Source organism: Apodemus sylvaticus, chromosome 22 (assembly GCF_947179515.1).
Source record: "Apodemus sylvaticus chromosome 22, mApoSyl1.1, whole genome shotgun sequence".
NCBI classification, from domain to species: Eukaryota; Metazoa; Chordata; class Mammalia; order Rodentia; family Muridae; genus Apodemus; species Apodemus sylvaticus.
This window is the reverse complement of record NC_067493.1, coordinates 26,620,161-26,645,416: the sequence shown is the minus strand read 5'-3', so window position 1 is coordinate 26,645,416 and position 25,256 is coordinate 26,620,161. Positions and strand designations below refer to the sequence as shown.

At 50.9% G+C, this 25,256-nt stretch overlaps 1 protein-coding gene across 2 annotated transcripts in view; it reads right to left on the bottom strand.

The window, feature by feature from the left end:
- Mad1l1 (mitotic arrest deficient 1 like 1) overlaps positions 1 to 25,256 on the bottom strand; it is a 310,585-nt gene that overhangs the window by 90,783 nt on the left and 194,546 nt on the right. For both annotated transcript variants that reach the window (XM_052167792.1, XM_052167793.1), the window contains 2 exons: positions 16,949 to 17,037; positions 5,118 to 5,208 (listed from right to left, as the gene is read on the bottom strand). In XM_052167792.1, coding sequence (XP_052023752.1) covers positions 5,118 to 5,208; positions 16,949 to 17,037 — 180 coding nt within the window. The remainder of the gene's footprint in view (positions 1 to 5,117; positions 5,209 to 16,948; positions 17,038 to 25,256) is intronic.

The following is a 25,256-nucleotide window of genomic DNA, read 5'->3' as shown; positions in this document are numbered from 1 at the left end:
GAACCTGTCTCACAATAAAAAGGAAAAAGAAGGTTGGGGATATAGTTTGATAGCAGAGCATTTGCCTAGAATCTCCCTGTGAGGGACTGGGGTATGGCTCAGCAGTAGAGCACTTACCTAGGCTCTGGATACAATCTGAACACTGCAAAGAAGAAAAGGGAAGGGAGAAAATAGGAAAGACTGGTGAAGGTAGTAAAGGTCCACAAGGAGTTCCCACACAGGACAGTGCATACAGCAAGACACAAGAGAAAACCAGAGCTGTCCCAGAGAGACATAGGAGGTTCTCATACTAAGAGCCATCAGCCAGCATGCTGGTGTAGGAACAGGCATGTGACAACACTGAGCCTCACCTCACCCTATTCCTGTGCTTACAGTCAGGATTCCAAGTCTGCAGGAGAGCTATGGCTGTTGCCCACAGGATGCTGCACAGGTCTTGGGGCAGGGGTTGGGGATCAAACGTCTGTGTTGGATCAATCAGACTGTGTTGGGGATCAACACAGTCTCTGAATATCTGGAGAGGAGGGTGCTGACCACGGCTGAGCAGGCCAGGAGTGCTAGCCATAGCTGGGTTAGGCAGAGCAAATGAGTCCGAGCCCATGAGTGGCAAGAGGGATGTCTGGCTCGGTCCTCACAGCCTAGGTGCTACTGCATGACACAGAGAAGGGTGGTGCTTTGTGGGCCTCAGACATGTCAAGTCTTTGGAAAAGAACTGGGCTGAGGACTTACAGTGGGCAGGGATTGTCTGGGATGCTCCTAGAGGACGGCCCAGGTCTCGGTTCTGATGTCTGAACACTGGTATGCTACTTCTCGCTCTGTGGTACGCTTCTGCCTCCCATGACCCATGACCTTCACACAGAGAGCATCTCTCAGCACTCAGGTAAGGGCTGAGGGCCACCAGAGACTTGTGCTGGCACAGCCTGGAGCTTAAGGATCCAGGCAATACTGGGGTTTTCCCATTATCTTAGGGCCTTGTCTGACATAGGTGTCTCATGGTGACACCCTGACATTGTAGAAATGTGTGCGGCAGGTGTGGGCACAGGAAGAGGTAAGGCTGGGCACCCTAACTGCAGTGCTGCTTGTGACGCAGACAGGAGTAGGGACGTCTACAGGCTCAGCAAGCTTTCCGCTCGCAGGAAACCCAGCAATTTTCTGCCCACTCCATTTCCAAAAAAGATATACTGATTTTAAATGTCACTGGGCAGCCGTCTGAGCTCTGTTCTGAGCAGCGCTTTAGGACTGTAAGGTGGTACGGACACCAGCCTAGCCTCCCCTGACTGTGTGAGGAATGTGCCAGCTCAGAGGCCTGGCCCTGGGGTCCACTGGCATAGCCTCACTGCTGGAGGGAGGAGCTCCGCACCATGATGAGGCGATATTGTGGACGGGGGTGGGAGTGGGGGGTGGGCATCAGATTCCAGAGATGAATTCGCTTAATTACATGCATGCTCGAGTGCTTAGAGGAAGTGTACAGATGTCTGCAATTTAGTTTCAAATGCATCAAAAGAATAAAACGGACTAATGGATGGCAGAGGGATGGATAGGAATGTCACACAGCCACAAGTGTGCTGTTCCCGACAGGATGTAGGTGGTGGCTAAGTGGGCATTCACTGTAAAATTCTTTCAACTTCTCTATCTTGAAAATGCTTGCAGTTAAAACACAGGGGAAAAGCAGTAGGCCCGCGTCCATGGAGGCCCGCCCTCAGCCTATGATGTGGGACCCAGGAGGCATTAGCAAGTCTCAGGGCTGGCTCAGCACTTCATGATTCACATGGAGGAACCTCACTTGTCACCATGCAGGGATATGCCCTGCCCTGGACAGGCTCCTCTGCACCTCAGGATAGGCAAAGCCCCTGACAGGCCTCTCCTTGGTGACCCTACACAGTATCGTGACCTAGCTCATCAGAAGCACATATATTGAGGCGTTTATGAGAGGCTATGAGGAACGTGGGGGATCTGTCCTTGCTCTTAGGGAAAACACATGGTACCTAAGGACAGAGACCAACAATCCCTGCATCTGCCTCTGTGCCGGCCTTCGTGTCCTCATCTCTAAGTAAGGTCTTCCTGTAGATACCTGCCCCCACATCTTCCACACAGGAGCTCATTACGTAGTCCAGGTTCTGAAACTCGGAATAGCCACTACAGTGTTGAGACGCGAGGCCTGCACCACTGTGTCTAGCCTCCCAGAGGCTTTGCCAGAGCTGTCTGTGAGTCATAAGTTTGCTGTCTACCCAGCCAGTTGGCATGTGAGTCCATTAGGCAAGTAGCCCCTAGTACCAGTTTGCTGCTCCTTAGCTACCAGTGCACACAGGTCACTCTGGTCAATGTACAAACAGCCAATGACCCAGGAGACGGAGGAAGGATGGCGTCAGCTTGGCAAGTCTGCATGCAGCCACTGTGATGACCCATCCGCTGAGCCCCCAAGAACGCCCACACACCCAGCTCTAAGTGGTCACCGGAGTTTTGCTTCCTCGCCAACCAGCTGTGAACTAATTACAAAAACTCCTAACTAGTCGAGCTCCCTCTCTGAGCATATGTTCCCAATTAAGATGAACCGCAGCTGATTTTAATCAATCTTCCTTGAAGCGCCAACTTGAAGCCACTCTTCTTCTCTAGAGGGAAGAGTGAGGCGGGAGCGCGAGCGCAGGAGGCCGCCTGCATACTGAGCACATGCGAAAGGCTTGAGGAAGCCCAAAGGCTAGACCACAAGGCTAGACCACAAGGCTGGAGACTACAAGGTCCCAGTCCAAGCAGCCCCATTAGAGCTGCAGAGGAGGCTGGGTCTCAAAGGGGCTGACGTCAAACGCTATGGCTGGGCTGTAAAGAGAAGCCCCAGGATGGGTGTTTCCTCCCCAGTGCCAGAGGGGCCCAGGTTCAAGACCAACACTGAATGGGAATGAGGGCTTTAACCTTGATGAAAAAGGAGTAACAGAGCATCTAACAAGGCCTTGCAAGCAGCTGGGGAATAGTGGGGGATGGGGGAGAGACAGGACCTAGCACAGAATTCCCTCAAGAGTCCTCATCAACCAGCCTTATAAAGAATGGACAGCAGCTCAGATGGGAAATCAACACGCCCAGCCCACCCAAAGTGTGCGGAGGAGTGGGTAGCCTTTCTCTTTTCATGTGTCCAAGCCACCTTCTGACCCAGGAAACTCCGCCTGGCCCACTACTGAGCCAAACCCAGGCCTGTTTGCCTTTCCCTCAGGGCCAGTCTCGTATGTCCCAGCTTCTGTCCCCATGAGCTCAGAAGGCCCTGCAGCTACTTTGCCATTCAGTGTTACATAGAGGCTGCTCACACAGGTGCTCCTGCACACACTGAAAGGACAGCTGTGAGGAGCCAGCTCCGACCCTGAGGTTAGACAAGAACTGTTCCTTACTGTAGGTGACTAACGCCCCCTTGCAAAACCAGTTCAGTCCTGGGTGTTAAAATCCTCCCTGCCCAGATATGACAACAGCTAGGAGATACAGAACAGACCCAGGCTGGCAGCCACAGACTTGCAGTTAGCATGGGGCCCTTGAGCTGAGGCCAGTGACCTAGGAAGGAGACTCAATTATCCAAGACACAGACAACTGCCATGTTGGCCCACCCACAAGTTTGACTGACAAGGTATAGGGGGATGCAGAGGGCACAGGTTGGTATGTAGAGGGAACTGGGCCAAACTCCCAGGATCAAATAGTTTGAGTAAATGGTTTGTATTTACTAATAAAACCATGGGCACAACCTTGCCTGGAAAGACCTTTAGTGTGAAAGATACAGGACGGAGGTGCAAAGCCGACGTTCTGGCCATCACCTGGACTTCCTGATATGCCCAGCTGGGGAGTCCAGTTGAGGATCAGCAGTACTGGCTAGGGGAGAAGGTGGTTTGAGATGCAACAGGAGTCAGGGAGTCCTGCTCTAGCCTCCAGCTCTGAGAGCAAAGCGAGGCTGGAGGACAGCAGTGGAGAGTTAGGCCTCGTGGAGCAGTCTGAGGAACCGCTTTCCCCAGGCTGGCACTGGTAAGCCCCCTTCCTGAAATATAAGCACAGCCTACAGAGGTGGTAGGGGCTATGGGGCTGTCTAGAAATTTCTACAGCTGCCTCTCCCCCACCTCAGGCCTCCATGTCAACTAGACATACCATCCCTGGGTTCCCAACTATCAGTTGGCATGGACATTGCTCTCCAGGGCCACAGACTCATCCGCCATGCTGTTTCCAGGCACGCTATGAGCGTGGTTCCAGTATGTGTGCACTCAGTGCCTGCCTGCACAGTGTTCCACACAGCAGCACAGAGCAGGGGCAGACTAGCTGCAGGGCTGAACAGTGCCAGCACACACACTTGTGGTCCTGTGGGAAGGAGATCCTACAAATCCCATTCCTGTGTCACCGACACGGGGCACACAATACTGGCACCTCCTCTAGTTGTGTTGTCCTTGAAGTCCCTGCGAGCTGCGCTGAAATCCATTTATCACCCCATCCTGACAGTTCTGCAGCCAGGTAGCCTTGAGTCACCCTCCAGCAGCCCTCGGCCCAGGACAGTGGCCCAATTAGAACAGAACAGGATGACAGGTCCTAGGGCTGGGCATGAGTACAGCCGAGGTTCAGAACACCTCACTTCATCAAAGTTGTCACCTCTCCCATCACCAAGATTGGTAATGGGGACACGATTTGATTGCCTCTAATAGGTGCCAAGGTAAAAATCAATGGCCTGTCTAGAAGCCGGGCAATCTCTAATCCGTGGGCTTCTTGCCATGAGCAGTGTGATCAGGAGGAGGAAAACTAAAAAGAAAAGAACCAGTCCAATGGAGACACCAGAGGTCAGGGCCACAGGGAAACGGCAGTGATAGGGGACAGCACCAGAGAGAAGAGAGGACGAGGTCCGTGCTGAGAAGCGTAAGAACCAAGGGCATGAAGCAGGCCCTGCAGAGAGCCGGAGTGGCACAGACCTGTGGCTCTGCAGAACCCTAGCAGTGGCACAGACCGTGGCACAGAGAGCCGGAGTGGCACAAACCCATGGCACTGCAGAACCAAGCAGTGGCTCTCAGCCAGGTGAGACTGGTTGTGTAGGAGGAAGCCCGGGTTTCCGTCATAGGAGCTGGAAAGAGTGCTGTCTGTGCTGGGAACATCTCTCTGGCACCCAAACCTACCTGCAGGGTCAGTCTCTCCATCTGCATCTCCAGCGCCTGCTTTTCCTGTTCCAGACGACTCCGCTCACCCTCCAGCTCCTCCACCTTCAACCTGCAAGGAGACCATGACATAACCAGGTGCCACTACAGTCCAACACACATGAAGGTCATAGCCATAGGTAATTCCAGGGCGGGGGTGGGGGGGCAGCAGTGCGTAGCACTTGCTCAGGTGTGAGGAAGGGGTCCTGGCTGACCCTGAAGCTTGGTTAGAAGCAGGTAAGGAATCTGTGTCTCAGGCCCCCTGGTCCACCCTGGAGGGTAACCACAGGCTAGAAGGGAAACTGCAAATAGAAAAACATCCTCAAGAGTCTTTAGAGCTGTGGTTCTCAAACCTTCCTAATGCTGCAACCTTTTAATACAGTTCCTCATGTTGTGCTGATCCCAGACCATAAAATGGAGAAGGTCGTAAACTCTGTGTAGTCCAGGAGCCAGACAGCTACAGGGGCTAAAAGGAAAGGAAGTGTCCAGAGAGTACTTCAGGACTAAAGCAGAAACCAAAACAAGCCAAGAACAAAGCTCTGGCCACCTGGAAATGCATCAACACATACTACATAAACTGCTCAAAGAAAGTAAAGGAAATCAGGAAACTTGTTGAACTGGACATAGTGTATCCAAGAAAGCCAGGCTCAGAGACAAAATGTATAGTATTCAATGTTATCTAGAGCATAATAACCCAGGCTTCCACTTTAAGAATAGAGAAAAGGCTGAGCATGATGAGTATGCACCTGTGATCCAGCCGTCCTGAAATGGAGGTAGAGGGAGCCGGGAGTTCAAACACCGTTTATGAGCTAGGATCTTGCTGTGTAGCCTTGGCTGGCTTAAAATAGGACATCGAACACTCCAGAACAGACCCTAATGCATGGCCACAAAACAAGACTTAGTATATTCATTTAGTAGAATGCCTGGCATAAATGAAGTTAGAGACCAATGGCAGAGGGACAGCAGTCCTGTTAGGGAGATAGATGGCTTTGTGGGTAAGTAACCACTTTGAAAGCATGAAGATTGTGGAATTTTAGTTTCTTAAAAAAAAAAAAACCACAGAAATATTATAAGACTATGTTTTCATTTTAATCCCAGGTGTAGGGATAGAGAGCTGCTTCAGATTGTCCACATTAGCTGACTATGATTTGCCTCCTGCTCTGGCAGGGGCATGATTTTGCCAGCTGCAGATAGATTCTGTGATTGTGTGACATTTGGAATTCCAGGGACTTCTCAGAGGGTATATAAATGCTAGCAGCCCAATAGGTGTGGTGAGGGGTGTGTCAAACAACTCTTTCACAGGGGTCACCTAAGACCGCACAGATGCTTACATTAGGAATTATAATGGTAACAAAATTACAGTTACAAAGTAGCAACGAAAATAATTTTATGTCAGCTCAAGTGTCACAGTATCAGGAAGGCTGAGAACCAATTGGTGAGCGCCGTGCACTGAGAGATGTGGCCTCAAGTGGCAGGTGTTAGGCTCTGTGAGGACTGGCGCCTGAGCTGACCTGCCTCACACATACACACACTCAACCACACACCTGTAAAACAAAAACTTAAGAAACTACAATGTGGAGTAACTCCTGGGACAAAAAAGAACTCAAAAGGGAGATTAGGAGACATCAGAGACAAACACCAAGAGGAAACAGAGGACTCCAAACACAACAGGGAGGATGTCACATCAAAGATGTCACAATTGAGCCCAAAAGAAAAGCAGGGAGGGAGAGCAGCTTAAGCTGACAGCTGACAGCACGCTGAAGACCATGAGGGTTGCGTTGTGTGAAAGATTGTAGAGGAAGCTCCCAAGCAAAACCAACCAGAGAGAAGAGCTCACCATGAACCTGGAAGATGTGAGAGGGCACCACAGGACAAAGGTCACAAAAGGGTGCTACAGACAACTAAGCACACATCTGAGTAGCCAAGATGATACAGGCAGACTCCTATTGATGCCACCTTCCAAGGTGACCCCCAAAGAAGCAGATAAACCTGAGATCAATGGGAGGATCAAAAGAGAAGTCAGGGTCTCCCAAACAAGAGCAGGCAGGGCCAGCGAGCACAGCAAACATGCATAGGATCACACAGTGTCCCCAACTTTGCAGAGAAAGGGAAGAGGAAGCCGCCCTCTCTGAAACCAGCAGCGGGCAGACACTGAATGGAGGCAAAGACACTTCCAGAATCTGGCCTGGTGGCACAGGTCTGCCAACCTAGCTGCGTGGAGACTGGGGCAGCAGGATCAAGAGTTAAGGGCACTCGTGGGCTTAAGGAGCAGTTTGTGGGATCCTGTCCCAAAATGTAAAAAGTATTCATAGAAGATATGAATACTGGGAAGATAGCTCTGCAGCATGCTAGCTTAACACACATGACGTCACGGGTTCAAATGACAAAACTGAAAACCTAAAATTAAAATGAAATTAATATATGAAATAAAATCTAACATTATTTTTTAAAAGAAATAACTATGTAATTAGTTATTAGACCAGCAAACCCAGGGACAAGCCTAACAATGTAAACATGGGGGACAGGTATGGCCCCCCAGCCACATACCAGCTCTTCCCTGAAAGCTTCCCTTGCTGTGGCACGGGGGTTGGAAACGGCAGGAGTCCACGGCATCTCACAGCCTAAAACTGTGCTGGGAGACCCTCTAAGGAGCCAAGGACAAGAAGCCCTCCTACTCCACTCTCAGTTGACCCAGGAAAATCCCCTCACCAAACTCTGTCACCTTGAACACAGAGGGAAGTGGCCATGTCATTTCTGAAACAAAGACAAAACAAAACAAACAAAACCAAAAAAAAAGCCAGGGATAAAAAAAAAAAAAAGAAAGAAAGAGAGAAAGAAAGAAAGAAAAGAAAGAAAAATTTAAGGCCAGAGAGATGGCTCCGTGGTTAAGAGCACCAGTTGCTCTTACGGGGGACCTGGGTTCAATTCCCAGCACCCACATGGCGACTCACAACTGTCCGTAACTCCAGTTCCAGGGGATCTGAGCCCCTCACACAGACACATGAAATACCAATGCACATGAACAGAAAACAAAAGCAGGGAGGACAGCTGCAAAATGTCTTCAGGATTAAGGTGTGGCCACCAAGCCTGACGACCTGGGTTCCAGCACATGACAGAAGGCTTTCCTAAGCGTCATCCTCTGGCCTCCACATTTATACCAGGGAGATTGCGAGCGCGCGCACACACACACACACACACACACACACACACACACAAATTAATCAAGTCATTTTTTTAAAATATTGAGACAATGCCTGCTCTGACTGCTTTCATCTGACTAAACTGCCAAAGCAATTAGACAAGACAATGGAATAAAAGCTTCCAAATTGTAAGAACAGCAAACTATTCTTCTTCACAGATGCCCTGTTGATGTACAAACCCAGCAAAGCAGCACTGTACAAATTACCATGTGCACACTCTCTTGTGTACTTCATCTATTACAACATCAGAGAGAGGAAAAAACTTTGGGGACAAATTTACACAAGACAGAGTGAGATGATCCCCTAAGATGTACAGAGCATTGCCAAAAAATAAAATAAAATTTAAAAAGGAAAGAAAAGCCAGGTGGTGGGGGCGCACGCCTGTAATCCCAGCACTCTGGGAGGCAGAGGCAGGCGGATCTCTGAGTTCGAGGTCAGCCTGGTCTACAGAGTGAGTTCCAGGACAGCCAGGGCTATACAGAGAAACCCTGTCTTGAAAAAACCAAATCCAAAAATAATAAAAAAAAAATTAAAAAAAGTTAAGAAAAAGGAAAGAAAACCCATGTGCATGTGGACAGCTGGGGCTGGAGCACTCAATGGCTCAGTTACAAACACTTGCTACTCTTACAGAAGATCCACCATCCACTCCACGTACTAGGCTAGCCAATAACTGTCGATAACGCTAGCTCCACGGTCTCTGGCACCCTCTTCTGGGTTTCCCAGGTATCTGCATTTACATGCACATGCACATGCCTGTGCAAACACACACACACACACACACACACACACACACACACACACACACATTTATACATAATTACAAAATAAGAAAACAGGCAGCTGCTTGTGTTCAGGGACAGGTGAGCTTAATGCTGAGACTATCTGCAGGTAAAGCAGACAGAAAAAGAAGAGCCAGCTGGGAAGATGCACCTCCTGCCTCCAGACTCAGCCATGGGGTGAAACCTTCCTTTAAAGAGATGCCCCTGGGTGCTGTGCTGAGTGGAAGATGCCAATGCTAAGAGATCACAGGCAGAGTCCACCCAAGTGGACCAGAGCTCAGGAAGCCTTTAGTTAAATGACCACAGCCACGGCCTGCTTACGGCCAGCCAAAGCCTGCACAGCACACAAAGGTCAAGTGCTGGCCTAAAGGCAGGAGAACCTGAGTTTGACCCCCTGGCCTAAAGGCAGGAGAACCTGAGTTTGACCCCCTGGCCTAAAGGCAGGAGAACCTGAGTTTGACCCCCAGAGCCCATGTTTATAAGGGCTGAGTGGCAACAGGAGGATCCTGGGCGCTCTCTGGCCCACCTATCTGCTTGGTGAGCTCCAGGCCAGGACTCAGCACCAGGATCAGTAGCTTCTGAAGAATGTTAAATGAGATTGATGCTGGAACATAGACATGCACACCTGACCCTGTGCCCACAGGCCCTCACACACGAGCTCACTAGCACAAGCAGGAGCACACTCATGGAGGTGGGAGCCAAGTTCCATGTCCAGTGATACAAAACCAACAGAGGCTGCAAAGGCCCCGGGATGCAGGAAGCTCACACGCAACACAAAGACAGTTAGCTGGCAGTATGAACAGCATGCTTCTCTTTGTTTTCCTTAGTTTCTTCTTTCTTTCTTTTTTTTTTTTTTCTTTTTTTTTTTGGTTTGTATGTGTGTTTTACTTACAAAACAACAACAGAAAAAACATGGTAGTACAGTAGTACATGCTGGGCCTGGTAGTACACACTTCATGCCTTTAATCCCAGCATATAGGAGGCCAAGGTAAAAGAATAAGGGGTCGAGGCTAGCCTGAGCTATATAGTAAACTTTACGTTAGAAAAGAAACAGCAGCAATAACAAAAGCCCACATATAGACAAGCACAGGGACTGATAAAGACGGCCATGAGAAAAGCCCACATACAGACAAGCACAGGGACTGATAAAGACGGCCATGAGAACTCAGCACTTAGGAGCAATCTCTCAGAACGCCACTGCAGTTGAGAATAAAGGCAGTCTCATTCCTCTGAAGCCTGACCACAGAAAATAAAAGGGACAGCATCAAAAACTCCTTTAGAAGTTGGAAGCCGATGGATGGAGTGGGGGAGGAGGAGTGACAGCCGATACCTGACAGTTACTGACCTTACCGGCTCTGGCAGCACAGAGCTCCCGCAGGGGCTCTAGAAGCAGGATGGGGGAAGGTCTTCCAGAAACTTTGTACACTTAAGGAAATGCAGTCACAGCTTCTTCCTGTTAGCTCAGCTCTCCGAATAAATGGCAACAGCTTCAGCAACAGCGTCTGTTCCAGAACATTTGACTCTGCAGGGTCGGCCATCATGTGTCATGCCACAGCCCCATCCCATGAGCACCAGGCTCCTTTGGCTGTACTTTGTAGATGCCCTCTGTCTTGTGGAAGACCGGTGAGTCAGGCGGGTACTCATTAGGCTTTGGCTGGTGAGCAGAGACCCCAAGGGAACCAACCCGATAGGCCTGGAACCTTCTTTCTTTGGAGCATTTTAATTGTGACTCACATTTAAAGTGCTCATCAACCTCGCATACATCTTGGTTTGGGTGTTTGTCTGTACCTTTGAGGACAGAGTCTCACGTAGCTCAGGCTGGCTTTAAACTCATCATGTAGCCCAGGATGACTGAACTCTGATCTATCTGACTCTACTTCCGCAGTCTGAGATTATAGGTGGGGCACCATGCTGAGGGTAATTTTGGGTGGGAGGGCTGACTAGACCTGCTAGTGGCAAGCTGGTGTTCCTGTCCGTGCCATCCTTCAGAGGCCACAGGCTCTCCACAGCAGTGTCCCTGTGTCGTGCCTGAGACCGCTCGTTTGCTTCTCGGAGTACGTTTCACTTTTGTTGGCAGTTTGTCAATTTTATAGATTTTTCCCCCAGAAAAACAGCTTTTTGCTTCTGCATTTTTCTCAATTGTGTTCCTTTTTTCAAGTTCATTACCTCCTCCTTCCTTCTCACCCCGGGCTCCTTTGCTTGCCGTGTCCTCCTGGTGGCAGGGCCAGGGCCTCTGCTCTGTCAGCTGGAACACTGGGCGCCGCGGGTTCTCCTCTCTCCCTGGATCTGATCTGATGAGCGTGTTTTCATTAGCGTTCACTTGTTCCTCCTCTCTTCCACTTCCCGTGTGGTCCGCAGGCAGTTCAGAACCATGCTATTAATTTCCACATGGGTACAGCTTTTCCTCTTGTGTTCTGTTACCGACATCTAAGTTTGGTGTGGCCAGATGACATGGTCTCTATGCACCTTAAATGTGTGTGTGTGTGTATAACACACACACACATATGTACATGTATATGATCATGTAAACATGCATGCAACACATGTGGAAGCCCGAGAAGGGCATCAAGCGTCTGCTCTACCATTCTCGACCTACTCTCTTGAGACAAGGGCCCTCCCTGAGCCCCAAGCCGGGCTAATGGCTAGTACACCCCAGCAGTCCTCTTGTCTCAGATCCTATGCCACTGGAGTTACAGGCAGGCACATGTGCAGCCTGTTTACCTGGGTGCTAGAGATTTGAACTCGGGTCCTTATGGTTTTATTAGGGTTTGATTTATGACCAAAGGCATGGCCAATAATGGGGACCCTTCCTTGTGCATTCTAAGGGCATGGGACAAAGAGCTCCACAAGCACAGACTGGACTCTGACGGACGGCGATGACTGGTTGAATGTCTGCTCATCCTACCCAGTACAGGGAGTAGTGAGTATCTATCAACAGGCCTGGCTGATCCACTTTCTGCATCCCAGGGTTCTTCCACTTAGTACAGGCAGCAGCATGGGATGAGAGCACACTCCATCATGGCACAGAAGAACCTGACACTGGTGGCTGTGAGCATGGCTCCCCACAGCATCCAGTTGGCACCAGCCTCCAATCTCTCCTCTCGGCAGAGCAGGCACCAGCACTTGTGGCCTTGCTCTGGTGGGACAGAGGCGGATGCTAACAGGTGTTAGGGACACATGATCCCTTCCAAGAGATCTCACTCAGAAAGCCACCTACGTTAGGCTACCCCTTCCTCTCTGTGGCCCAATTTTTGGTGTTTCTGTTTGTGTCTACTGGTACTAGGCCACCTGCCTCTACCTCTGCTCCCTCGGTCTGCCATGAGTATACAGGACTGCAGGTACAGGAAGAAAGCCCAGGAGGAGAGGGGTTGCCCAGTGACCAGAGATGTCATACTAGTCAAGGTCCAGACAAGCTCCCCTTGTGAAGATACAATGACAAGTGACAAGCTGCCCAAACAAAAAGTGTCCTAGAGAGGGTGACCCAGATAGAGCAGTCACAGAGTTCCTGCTCCCCCGCCCCAAGAAAGGCCGACATATTCTATGTCCCTGTCATAGTACCCCTCAGCCCCTGAGCCTAGGAATGCCGCTCAGGCTGGGGCTCAGCAGGCAGTGAGCATGGCTGGGAATGGAGACGCTGTCAAGTATGACTAACAGGGTCTGGCCCAGACATGCAAGCCCACAGTCTACCCAGCTGCTAAGCCCACAGATACTTAGGATCTCTCAGAGCTCCTGTCTGACGGTGGAAAGTAACGAGCCCAGATTTGTTCCAGGCCAGGGGCCCTCAGCTTCGCTTTGCACTGGTGCTCCCCAGCCTGGCTTCACGGCAGGATGGTCCAATGCCACAGGTGTGTACAATTCACATAGCATATGGCATCTGTGCAACTACTATGTGTGCCTATGGAGCCAGAGGTTAACAGCAGGTTAACCCCTTGATGCAAACTTTTGAGATCTGATCTCCCACTGAACATGGAGCTCACCAGCTAGATAGGCTGAGCCAGATAGTTCCAGGGTTCCATCTGTCCACCTCCCCAGGGATAGGATTACATAAGCCATAATACCTAACTTTATAAAACAAACAAATATGGGTCTCGGGGATCAAACTCAGGTCCTCATGCTGGTATAGGAAGTTCTTTACTTCCCAATCCTATGACCCAATAGTTCTATGCAAATACACATGGCTGCAGCCCACACCTCATCTGCACAATGCCCCAGACAGCAGTGCCTACCTTGCCCTGTCTTCTGCATCCGCTGGCTGGCTGTATTATAGGAATGGTCTCGAGTGAAGGGCAAGCTGACCTGAGGCAGGGCTCTCATGTCAACTCTCTTCTTCTGAGTCAACCACTTCAGAAGTGGCCCTCCTCAGGAGTTACATGAAGGACCAGCAGGAAGTCACTTCAGACTCAGGAAAGGGATCAAAGGATCTTGTTCCAAGGGGGCATCCTCAATAAGGGTCCTCACCCTTGCCCAGCTAGTGGAAAGTGAGACTTCAGAGCTCACACTGCCAGTGTCCCTTACAAGGACAGCTGGGGCAGCAACATGGCTCTAAGCTCCTCGGTGGAAGTTTTAGAAGGGCTGCGCCTAGAAATACCCTTGAGCCAGAAGGTGACACGATGGGTCCCAGTTTGGTATCCCAGCAAAACAAGATGCAATGCGTAGCACATTCCCCTTGCTCAAGATAACAATGGCAAGGCCACTGACCAAACTGTGGGAAACTGAGGCACAGTGATACAATGTATGACACAGGTGAAGGGTTAGAGAGCAGCACAAATGGGACCACACAAGCTGGTGGCAACAAGAAGGGCTGTGCTGGTTGCTGGCTTTTTGTTTGGTTTGGTGGAACTGCCTCCATCAGATTGGCCTGTAGGCAAGTCAGCGGAGTATTTTCCTAATGTGGGCAGTGTCACCACTGAGCAGACAGCGCCGGGAGGTCCAAGAAGGCAGGCTGAGCAAGCCACGGGGGCTGAGCCAGGAAGCAGCATTCCTCCATGGTCTCTGCTTCAGCTCCTGCTCTCGGCTCCTGCTTTGAGCTCCTCCTTGGCTTTCTTCAGTGATTTCTTCATGATTGGGACATGTAAGCCAAATAAACCCTTTCCTCCCCAAGCTGTTTCTGTGCTCATGGCATTTTAGCTCAGCAATAAATATCAAATTAGGACAAAGGCAGAGAGATGGGAGAAGATGGCCCTGTGGGAAGCAGGCCTCAGGAGACCCATGCCAGGCTCAAGGAGGGAAGGAGCTACGCTAAACACCTTCATGTTTGGCCCAGCATACGCCATTTGCCCAAGGCATGGGCTGCATTGCAGTTCACTGCACAGGAGCCCTGCTCACCTGGCCTTCTCAGCCACACATGCACAGGAGCAACCTGGACTCCCACCCTTGCCCTCTGCTGGAAAGTCAAAGCACCAGCAGGCATCGGGGGCTGCAGCCCCTCCGAACTCAGTGGCCTGGTTCTTATCAGCTACAAAGGCACCTCCCTCACAGCTGTGCCCTCCAAAGAAGGCAGGAGGCTTTGATCTTAGTGTGGAAGACGTTAACAGCAAAGCCCCTTTTTAAAACGCAAACATCATCAAAACTGAAGTGTGCCAGCCTCTCTCCCCAAGAAACGTGACACACTCTGGTCCACACTTACACCAACCACATAAAAGGCTGCAGGAGGCCAGGTCCTCAGACACACAGTGCCTGTGACATGAGATGAGCTGCACCAGGGACCATGTGCTAGCCAGCTCTGCAAACTTGCACTTGCCTGTGCCCAAATCCAAGTCCTCTGCCTACCAGCTGACATGAAGCTGGGTACACAGGGCTAACTTTGTGACCCTAAGGACCCTGTAGAACACTGACTGCAGGCCACCCAGCCCTTGAGATAGCACCTCTTGCCAGTACCTCCCAATCAGATGCAAATGAGGGCTGCCCTGAATCTGCTCTCCTTGGCTTCAGGGACCCAGAGCCTGCATGGAATATACTTCCAGGTCTTTTACACACACACACACACACACACACACACACACACACACACACCTGCCCCCATACACGAGTGCATGCTTTATCACGAAGTAGATACTGTGGAGTATCAGTGGGAGGTGTTTGGTATGTCTGCCAAGGAGCAGCCTCTCCAGCTTGGCTGAGTCTCACAAAGAATGCTTCCCACACTTAGCCAGGTCATGGCTGTGTGGCCTTGCCAAGTCCCTCTGCCTGGCCTAGGCAGCCAGCAGTGCCTGATGCCTAATGCTACAAATCAGATCATGTCGCTTTTCTGCTTTAAAATGCCTAATGGCTTCCCACTACTCATGGGATAAAAATACTGACACTCACCAGGACCACACTAATTCTCCAATAACCCAGCCAGCCACAGCACCAGCCTCCCCTTTGGCACCCAGATGCATGTCCCAGGGACCCTATCTCCAGATGCCAGCTCTCACAATACCACCCATAATTAAACAGCCACAAGTCCATGTGAATAATATCCCCATTAAGCTATGAGCTGATGAAGACAGAGTATGTGGCTCTCCTGGCCAGTCAATTATCCACTCGGCTCTGCCCTGACAGTGCACAGCATACACCACGCTGGGACAAACACAAACAAACAGCTCCGTGCCTGGTGTCCCCACAGAGCTACTTCCCAGGCCTGGGTCTGTGTGAGAAGTGCTCAGGCAGTGAGAAGGAACCTCCAGCCCATAAAGACCCTCAGTGCTATTCACTGGGCACTTGGGGGTGGGGGAGTGCCAAGAAGCCTTCTTTGCTTTGACCTCAACAACCCTATGAAGCAGGAAGTCACTCCCCAGCCATTACCCAACAAGAGACACACGCTGGAAGAGCCTACCAGAGCCAAGGTCAATTTCATAGAGGCAGGACTTCCGTACAGTCTCTGGGACACCAAAAGCCCAGTCAGAGAAGACTGCTTCTCTTCCCTCAAGCTCTGTGTCATTTCATCAAAGGCCACTCGATGTTACAGGGCTCTCTTGTTCCCTAGGCCCACATCACACTTGCTAGAAACAGACCCCAGGGTGTCAAGTCCTGGATGCAAATTAGAAGGGAGTGGCCAATACTACATTCCTTCTGCTGCCTCTGACAAAATGCCAGGGCAGTGGTGACAGTCATCCCACAGCTGCTTCAGACAGAAGCTAGAATGGCAGGGCCAGTGCAGGTCAGGGGAGAACCTGAAGGCAGTTCAGAGCTGGGCTCCCCTATGGAAAAAGCTCCACGTGCAGACATGTGCCCAGAGTCCCTCATGCTGGAGAGGCAGAGCCTAGAAGATCCCTGGAGCTCGCTGCTAGCCAGGCTAGATGACTGGAGAGCTCAAGGCTGAGTGAGACACCCTATCTCAAGAACTAAGAAAACAAACATTTGTTACCCCATAACATGTGCATGCATTTATATGAATAAGCATATGGACACACACACACACATACACACACACACACACACACACACCAAAAGCAATAAGTTGTCTTTAAATATGCACCAAAGGTTTGCTGCAGTCTCCTCAAAGCTTGAGAAGGTTGTTCATCTTTCCCTGAGGCAGTCTCTGAGAGATGCTTATCTGCACCCTTCAGTCCACTGATGGCCCTGTGCCCCTTGAGGAGCTAGGCCTGGTAACCCATATTGCTGGCAGGAAGGCAGGTCCTATGTACACCCTGACAGGAGTGTCTGCTCCTCTTGAGCATGGAGATGGCTGAAGGACCATCTGTCAGTGATGGCCTGGGACACTAGAAAGGGTCTCAGCAGACAATGCAATAGAAAAAGCCTTAGGAAGGTAAGAAGGCAGGGACTCAGGTGGGCTCTGCCTCTGCTTTTAGGGGTGACATGTGAGGTGGCCAGAGGTGGAGAGAGGAAGCCATACCTGAGTGCATCCACCTCCTCTTTGCAGAACGGGAAGCTGGCTTCGGCTGAGCTGGTCTGGGTCCTCAACATCTTCAACTCCATCTCCAGCTATAAGGAAACACATCGTGAGTGGTCAACATGCACAGGGACCTACAGCCAAAGTCCCTCTTATCCCCAAAGTCCTAAAGGCTGCATCTGAGCATCTCCAGGCTGGATGCCTAGTTTGTGCTGGGAATCTGGAGGGAGAGGGCCATTTGATTGACCAACTCATAGCACGGATCCATCAGTCCACACAGCATTCTGAGTCAGATAAACATAGACCTTTCCCTTTCGCCATGCTCTTGATCTAAGATTAGATAGGGAGACACATTATTGGTCATCCATATACTGCTGAGAGAGCTACAGAGCCTCTGAGACAGAGACAGAGTAAGAAGAGAGTGCTGCCTATCCTGAGCCAAGGTCTGCAAGCTGCTCTACACAGCTGCTGGGAAGGGCAGGGGTGGAATTCAGGGAGCAAGACAAACCCCAGGCCTGGGTAACAGGAAACTCACCCAGAGCTGACCCTTGCTTCTTGAGTGTCCTCAGCCCCAACCCTCCACACAGATGCAGGCTCAGTGCAGGGGCCTAAAGAACACGATACCAGCCGACTTCAAAACAGAAGGCAGCCTCCTTAGGGGTGTGCCATGGGTCAATGTCACTATCTACAGCCCAATCCTGACCCCTCACGCACCACCTCTCCTGCCACACTTGGCCTCCTGACACCAGGCTTTCCAGACTCCACAACTACAAGCCAGACAACTTCTTTATACATTCTGCTACAGACATACAAAATGGGGAGGAATAGTACAAACTGTGTGTCCCAGTATGTGTATGCATACTTGGGAACAGACATGTATGGAGACCAGAGGGCAAAGTTCAGATGTCATTCTGAGCCGCCCAGCTCACTGCACTTGGACACAGGGTCTCTCACTGAACCTGGAACCTGGCAGTTTATCTAGGCAGGCTGGTCAGTGAATTCCAGGGGCCGACCTGTCTCCATCTTTCTACCTCCCACATTTTTTGCATGAGTTCTGAGCACTAGACTCGTGTCCTTATGCCTGCGCAACAAGCACTGAGCTACCTTCCAGCTGAGCTACCTTCCCAGCCTCAAGGATGGTGCCATCTTAGCAGGCTGCTGGCTTTTGTTCCTAACACACTGACACTGTCACTCGTGGTACAGCTCCTCCACTGCGAGGAAGCAACAGCACGGTGCTTACGTCCAGAGAGCGGTCCTCTTGCTTCCATATTCTCATGTAGTTTATGTGTGTGGCAGGCCTCACAGTTTTAAGAATCTGATAGTCTGGCCCCTGAAACTGTGCTGGACAGATCCAGCACATTTCCGGTTGCATGTTGTTGGAGGAGGTGGCAAGGCTGCAGGGTCTGTTGCATGCTGCTACAGTAGGAGGGGTATGGGGGGGGTTGGGTATGTGTGTGCATGTGCACAATGCACATGTAGCCAAAGTGTGGGTGTAGGTTGAGGACAACTTGCAGGAATTGGTTCTATCCTTCCACCATATGGGTCCTGGAGATCAAACTCAGGTCATCAGGTTTGTATGGTGCCTTTAGCTGCTGAACCATCTTGCTGGCCTCATAAAGGTTTTCTGTGAATTCTTCTAGAAAGCTCTCTAACTCTGGAGAGACTGGTTAAGACACACATGCACACACTGCTTTCATGAAAACATTTGCTTCTCTGTGTACTTCCACGTTCCCTACAGAGTGGAGTACAGATGTCCTTGTGCACCTCAGTACTGAGAGGCATATCTGCTCACTTCCCGCAACGATTTATGGCTTGAATTCAGATGAGGCATGAATAGCTGGTGCCTGCTCAGATGCTTACAAATGCCAAGTGGCCTTGGCAGCCAACTGTTCCAATTTCTTTGATTCTGCATAGAACTCATCAGAAAGTCTTTTCCCTTTAGTAGCAGAGTTTAGGCCATTTATATCTTGCTATCTGTCTGTATTGATTTCTATTGCATTAGGCTCTGGTGCATTCTGTCTTCTGACTTGTGAGCAAGTTTCCTTTTGTGTGTTGATAGTCCACATTTGTGCTGTTACGCACTGGCTGCTTCATGCTGCATCCATACTTTTCTGGGCTGGGCTGTACCCAGGACATGCCCTTCTGAATGTCTGCCTGGTTCAGTAGGCTTCCCTCTCACTTGGTACCTGTATACAGTGACAACTAATGCTACCTGTTTACCTGCTGGACCCAATACCCAGATAAAGCCTTGTGACTCAGTCTCTCTGGTGGCTCAGCACTGATTTAGTAGACTTAAATTTCCTCCTTGTGGGCAGTGGTATCCTTTGCTGGGGCCCTGGACAGAGGAAGGTGACATTGGGATTCTTCCCCTTCCATTCTGATCACAATGGTGGTAGCTCATCATCTCTCTCACTGTCCCTGGGCAGGCTCCTTCATCAGCTCCCCCACACTGCAGACCATTGGAAATCCACCCTGGGCTTTTAAAAGTCTCTTGCTTACAGACATAAAATACATGCAGGTGGTGGTCTTCCTTGGCCGTTTTGGTCTTGTAACCTGACCCCCATAGCCAATCACACCTTCTCTCTATTAGACAGAGGGATCCTAACTGCCTTAATGCTCTGGTAGGTCCCAAAACACAGCTAAATATACTTCCTCTTCAGAGTAATTTTCCAGGGCATCTTCCCACTCTCGCTCTCAATGATGGACAGCCCTTGCTTTGTTCCCTCATCTTTGCTGGATTCCTTCTGCTGTCCTTGTGCTTCCTTCTAAACACTGTATCCTGCACAACCTGGCACTCACAGTACTACGTTCTGACTGCCCACGTGGGCTGCATCGGCCACATGTACAGACAACTCTCCAGTCTCTGCTGTTCAGACTCTGCCATGGCATTCCCTCCCAGTGCCCAGCCGGTTCCTAACTCCCTCCATGGCAGCTGCAACCCCTCATCCAGCCCCTCCATTGCTGCCCTGGGCCTGTTCATGCCCCAGGTTCTAATGTAGCTCTAAACTCCACTCTCTGACAGCTGTGTGCTTGGGGTCAACTTTGGCAGTGGGTTTCTCTCCTGACCCACAGCTTTCTTCCTTTGATCCCCTAAGCATGACTCTTACTACTTGCTACAGGAGGCTCCTGCCAGCTCCAGCTCCATACTTGAGCGCTGACATGGAGGCGAGAACAGGCCCCTTGCCTTGCTAGGATTCAATCTCACAGCTCCTGCTTCCTCCATTGAGAGGCAATGAGAGAGGCAAGCGTTGTGCTGTTGTGCTCACAGTGAGCATGATCTGCTTCTAGCCCATATGAACAGGGACCCTAGTGCCTACTGGAGTCCTGCTTTGTGGAGGTGAGGCCCTGCAGAGGGTTAGGACTGCCCGGCAGGAAGTGCCTCACTATCGAGCAACTGATCCTCCCCTTCCCAGGGTCTTTTTCTGAAGCCTATACCCCACCCTTCCCTGATAAACACTTCCATGCAGTTTACACAAACGCTGATCCTCCACCGGGGGACATGTGCCTTCTGCTTGTGGCTTGGTTACGCTCTATTTCTATTTTGCCAAAACAAGTTTGCCATTTAGTTTTGATTCCTGTTACATCTGCATGGTCTTCAGGGGAGGGGTGGGAGGAGCTGGCTCACACCACAACATCACTGCAAACATGGATCCTCTCATTTGAGTCTAGCCTCAGGTTTATGCTCAGCATCCCCCTCTCCCAGGAGCATTCTCTCCCTGCTGAGCCTGCACCAGGCATGCTTCCTAGACACTATCTGGTGGCTGGCCCAGCACAATACTGGCCCACCAGTCCCACTGTTCAGCACTGGCTCCTGCCTTTGCCTCGCTTCCTTCTACCCACAGCATAAGATTATGGTTGGCACAACAAACTCATGGTGGGTTTCTGATTTAGAGACACCTCAAGCCTGGCTCTTCAAGCACAAGGATGACTCTTCCTGTAGGATTGGTATACCGAGCAGTCTTTGTTTTTGATTATTTGCAGTTTGGGGATGGAACCTAATGCTCTACTACTGAGCCACACCCCCAGCCACTCACTGGGGGATTCTAGGCAGGGGCTCTGCCACTGAGCCACGCCCCAGCCCCTCACTGGGGGATTCTAGGTACGGGCTCTACCACTGAGCCACACCCCCAGCTCCTTACTGGGGGATTCTAGGCAGGGGCTCTACCACTGAACCACGCCCCCAGCCCCTCACTGGGGGATTCTAGGCAGGGGCTCTACTAATGAGCCACGCCCCCAGCTCCTCACTGGGGGATTCTAGGTAGGGGCTCTACCACTGAGCCACGCCCCCAGCTCCTTACTGGGGGATTCTAGGCAGGGGCTCTACCACTGAGCCACACCCTAGCCCCTCACTGGGGGATTCTAGGCAGGGGCTCTACCACTGAGCCACGCCCCAGCCCCTCCCTGGGGGATTCTAGGCAGGGGCTCTACCACTGAACCACGCCCCCAGCTCCTCACTGGGGGATTCTAGGCAGGGGCTCTACCACTGAACCACGCCCCCAGCTCCTCACTGGGGGATTCTAGGCAGGGGCTCTACCACTGACTTTCTCAAGACCTTCCCAGTAATGACAACCACTGTAAGCCTGAATACACACACACTCACACTCATTTACTGACTCTACCACAAGTGTTCAGCATGACCACAGTAGCAGTCTACCATCGCCTGGTCTCAGGCTCCAGGACCCCTCGCTTCATGAGGTGAGTCCTGCTCTCTCTTTTATGGACATCTGCTCCCTTCCAGCCAACAGGAGCTGACTCATGTTTTGGATTGGTGGACATGGGATGAAGGGAATAGAAATGTGGTTGTGCATGAATGTTATAGCCTGTACCTACCTATTTTCTACCTCACTGAAGAAAACCTGGGTCTAGAGTCAGTTATAAAAACAAGAAAACATGGGACTAATTGGATTGCGTCTTCAGGGACCCTGCCAAATGCCTCAAACCATGGGCCAGATTCCAAACTCATCCTGCTAAAAGGATTTCACACACAAAGTGCTTTTTGGAGGGCTCCTCTGCAGCTGAGCAGTGGGGCCCCAAGCACAGGCCTGCCAAGTGGGGGGCAGGGAGGAGAAGCCTGTGCAGGCTGGGTGGGGGTGCCTCACCACCTGCCTCTGCCCTGCCTACTGCTTTTCAAACCAAATGCCCTAGAGAAGCTGGCACTGCCCACTCTACTCTCCAAGACTGGTGACCATGTGAATACCCTCCCCTTTGGCATGCTCTGGCAGGTCAGCTGGTGCCAACTGTGGCCTGACATTGTCTACACCCAGGTGGGGCTGGACGCCAGGTTGTGGAGACAGCAGCATGTGTCTTTGAGCAGGAGGCTATGCTCATATACACCGGAGATCAAGATGGGGATGCTGCCTGCTGCTCACTGCTCAGCAAGACTCTGTGGTCCTCAGGAGCAAGCCATTCCTTGGGTCTGCAAGCAGCAGGTCAAAGTTGAGGCCCTCTACCCAGACTCCTATCCCAATGCTGTTCACCCCACTGCACACCAACTAGACTGCAGGATGACAGAGTAGGGAGGGTGTCCAGGCCTGGCTGGAGGGACAGCATGGGCATACCTGTCCTTAAAGAGGGGCTGGATGAGCCAGGACACACTCTTAATCAGGGCAGGGAATGTGATGGTCCCAGTCTGCCACTGACAGAGGCAAATGACAGAGACTTTTCTGGACCTGTCTTCTTCCATCCTAACAGCCCCATCACAGGATGCCACAGAAAGACACTAGACAGTGTGTCAGTGACCAACAAGCATATCAGACCAAACTCCCAAATGCTGGTCCTTCTGCTACTCCAGGAGGAAGACCCCTTTTACCCCTCTCTCCTGCCCCACAGTCATATGCTATCTGCTCAAGTATCAGCCACTAAAAATCCAGGTATAAGTGGGGCATAATGGTACATGGGGTAATCCCAGCCCGAGAGGGAGATGAAAGAGAGCAAGCATTGTGAGTTTAAGGCTAGCCTGGGCTCATGAGACCATATCTCAAAAGTACATAGGGCACTTACAGAAAACCCAGGGCAGAGCCTTGTACCAGCCTTTGCTTTCTAAACATCCTTACACTTCATGATGCTGTGCCCTGATCACAGGGACGAGGACACACTGCTCTAACAGTTGGGCTGAAGCAAAGACTCTGGGGTCTCTGCTTGGGCCAGGTCAGGCCTGGAAGGTGTGGACTTGACACAGTAGGAATCTGCTTCTGTGGAGGAATTCTTGGAGGCTAAGCTTGAGCCAGCCTGGTATAGGGAGCCTTGGTGCAGACTATGCTTGGGTCCCTGGTGGCTGAGTCAAACCTCCAAAGTGGTCAACTCTTATCAAAACTGTAAACATTGGCTGGGGGTGTGGCTCAGCAGAGTGCATGCTCAGCACTGGGTTAGATTCAGATTCCCCAGCATAGCAAAACATTACTAAAACTTCAAATGTCTTTCTTGCAAAACTGGAAAACTGGTTTGGCTTTTTTTTTTTTTTTTTTTTTTTTGCTTATGCTAAAATTCACAGGGAATTGCAAGGTGCTCTGAATAGTCAAGATGATCCGGATGGGGTACAGTGGTTATTTTTCTCCTTGCTGCAACAAAATACCTGACAAAGCAACTTAAGGAAGGAAGCGTTTATCCCAGCTCACAAATTGAGGGGCAGACCCCCCACAGTGGAGAAGGCATGGCAACAGGCGTGTGGAGGCTGCTCCCACCACATCCACAGGCAGGACATGAAGAGGATGGGCGCTAGGGCTGGGCTCACTTCCTCCTTTCATTCAGTCCACGCCCTCAGCCTAGGGAATTGTGCTGCCCACACTTGGATGGTCTTCCTACCTGAGCTAACCCAGTCTAGAAAGCCCCTCAGATGTGCACAGGGCATGCCTCCTAAGTGGGTCCACATCCTGTGAAGTTGATGACCAAGATTTAAACAATACATTACGGGGATGGGAGGCACAGTCAGAACGTTCATATCAACCTAAGACCAAAGGACACTGAAGAGAGTCACTTAGGTGTCCGCATAAGGAAGGACTCGCAGGCTGAACTGGGACTGAGTTCAGCACTGAACACAAAACTGGCACAACCAGCTGGCCTTCAATGAGGAGGCCATGACTACCAGGTAGGAGAAGAGTTTCGCAATAGACAGGGTTGAGACTGGTGGATATGTGCACACAGGAAAGGGGCTTGAGCCCTAACTCGTGCCATAATAAAAACCAATTCAAAGTGGATCGAAACCAAAACATGAGACAAAAGTTGCTAGAAGGAAGATTCGGGCAAGGGAAGATGAAATGAAAGACATGTGGGTGAGAATACAGGACTGAATCTTCCCAGCTGTGGATCAGGCAGCACTGTGTAAGCTGTGCCAACAGAGTGCAGCAACAAAAGGAGATGCCAAGGGCCTCATCACAGCACAGTCTGTATGCTACAGACATGGGACTGAGAACAGTCTACTGGGTGAGCTACAGTTTTGCAGAGCTCTGATAGTTGTCAGTGTGCAGAATACATGAAGAACTCATACAGCAGAAAGCACAGCTTCAAGATGGGCAAAGGGGTCTTGGGATGCAACTCCATTTGTAGTGTGCTTGCCAATTAAGAACAAAAGACAGAGAAGAAATAACAGCCACTTCCGTCATCTCTTGTATTGGGACTTCATCTTTCTGACTAGTCTGGCTAGAGGCAACTCAATGTAGTGGCTCTCACAGCAGCAGACTTTGATCGTGTTCAGAGAGGTGACCTCTCACGTGTGATTGAGATGAACATCCCTCAGAACTGCAGAAGACTATCTGCTAAAGACAGCAGCAAAAAGGAGGGTGGCGAAGACCCCCCACCCAGCAAGAGGAGTCCTAACACTTCAAGACCAGAGCTCTCTGACAGCTCAAGAAAGCACAAATCTAATCTGAAGCAGAACCAGGAATGCCCTTCCAAGAAAGCTGTGCACAGATACCCACTGGCCCTGTGCAGCCCAGCCCGGAGCTCCTCCCCGTCTCTCTTATCTATAGGCTCCACGAGCTCTCCTTGTGCCCTGAAGCATCACTGTGATTCAATTCTAAGGATGCTGTGGCTGCCTTCCCGGCAAGGCACAACCTCCCGATGGGAACCGGGTGCCGTGGTTTGAGTGGTTCGGCACCCTGTCCTTCCTGCCAGCGGTTCTAGTTAATAAAGCTGTTGCCGGGCACTAGTGTGTGCATGCTCACCCATGCACCTATGCCTGAGTACTGCACCATTCAATGCTTGATACATGCCGGTCTCCAACTGGGCCAAGTACACAGATGGTAGGATGGTACCAGGTCCAGGGCTCGGGAGGGCTCTCAGACTGCCGCCATCTCTCCAAAGCCCACTGCAGGCA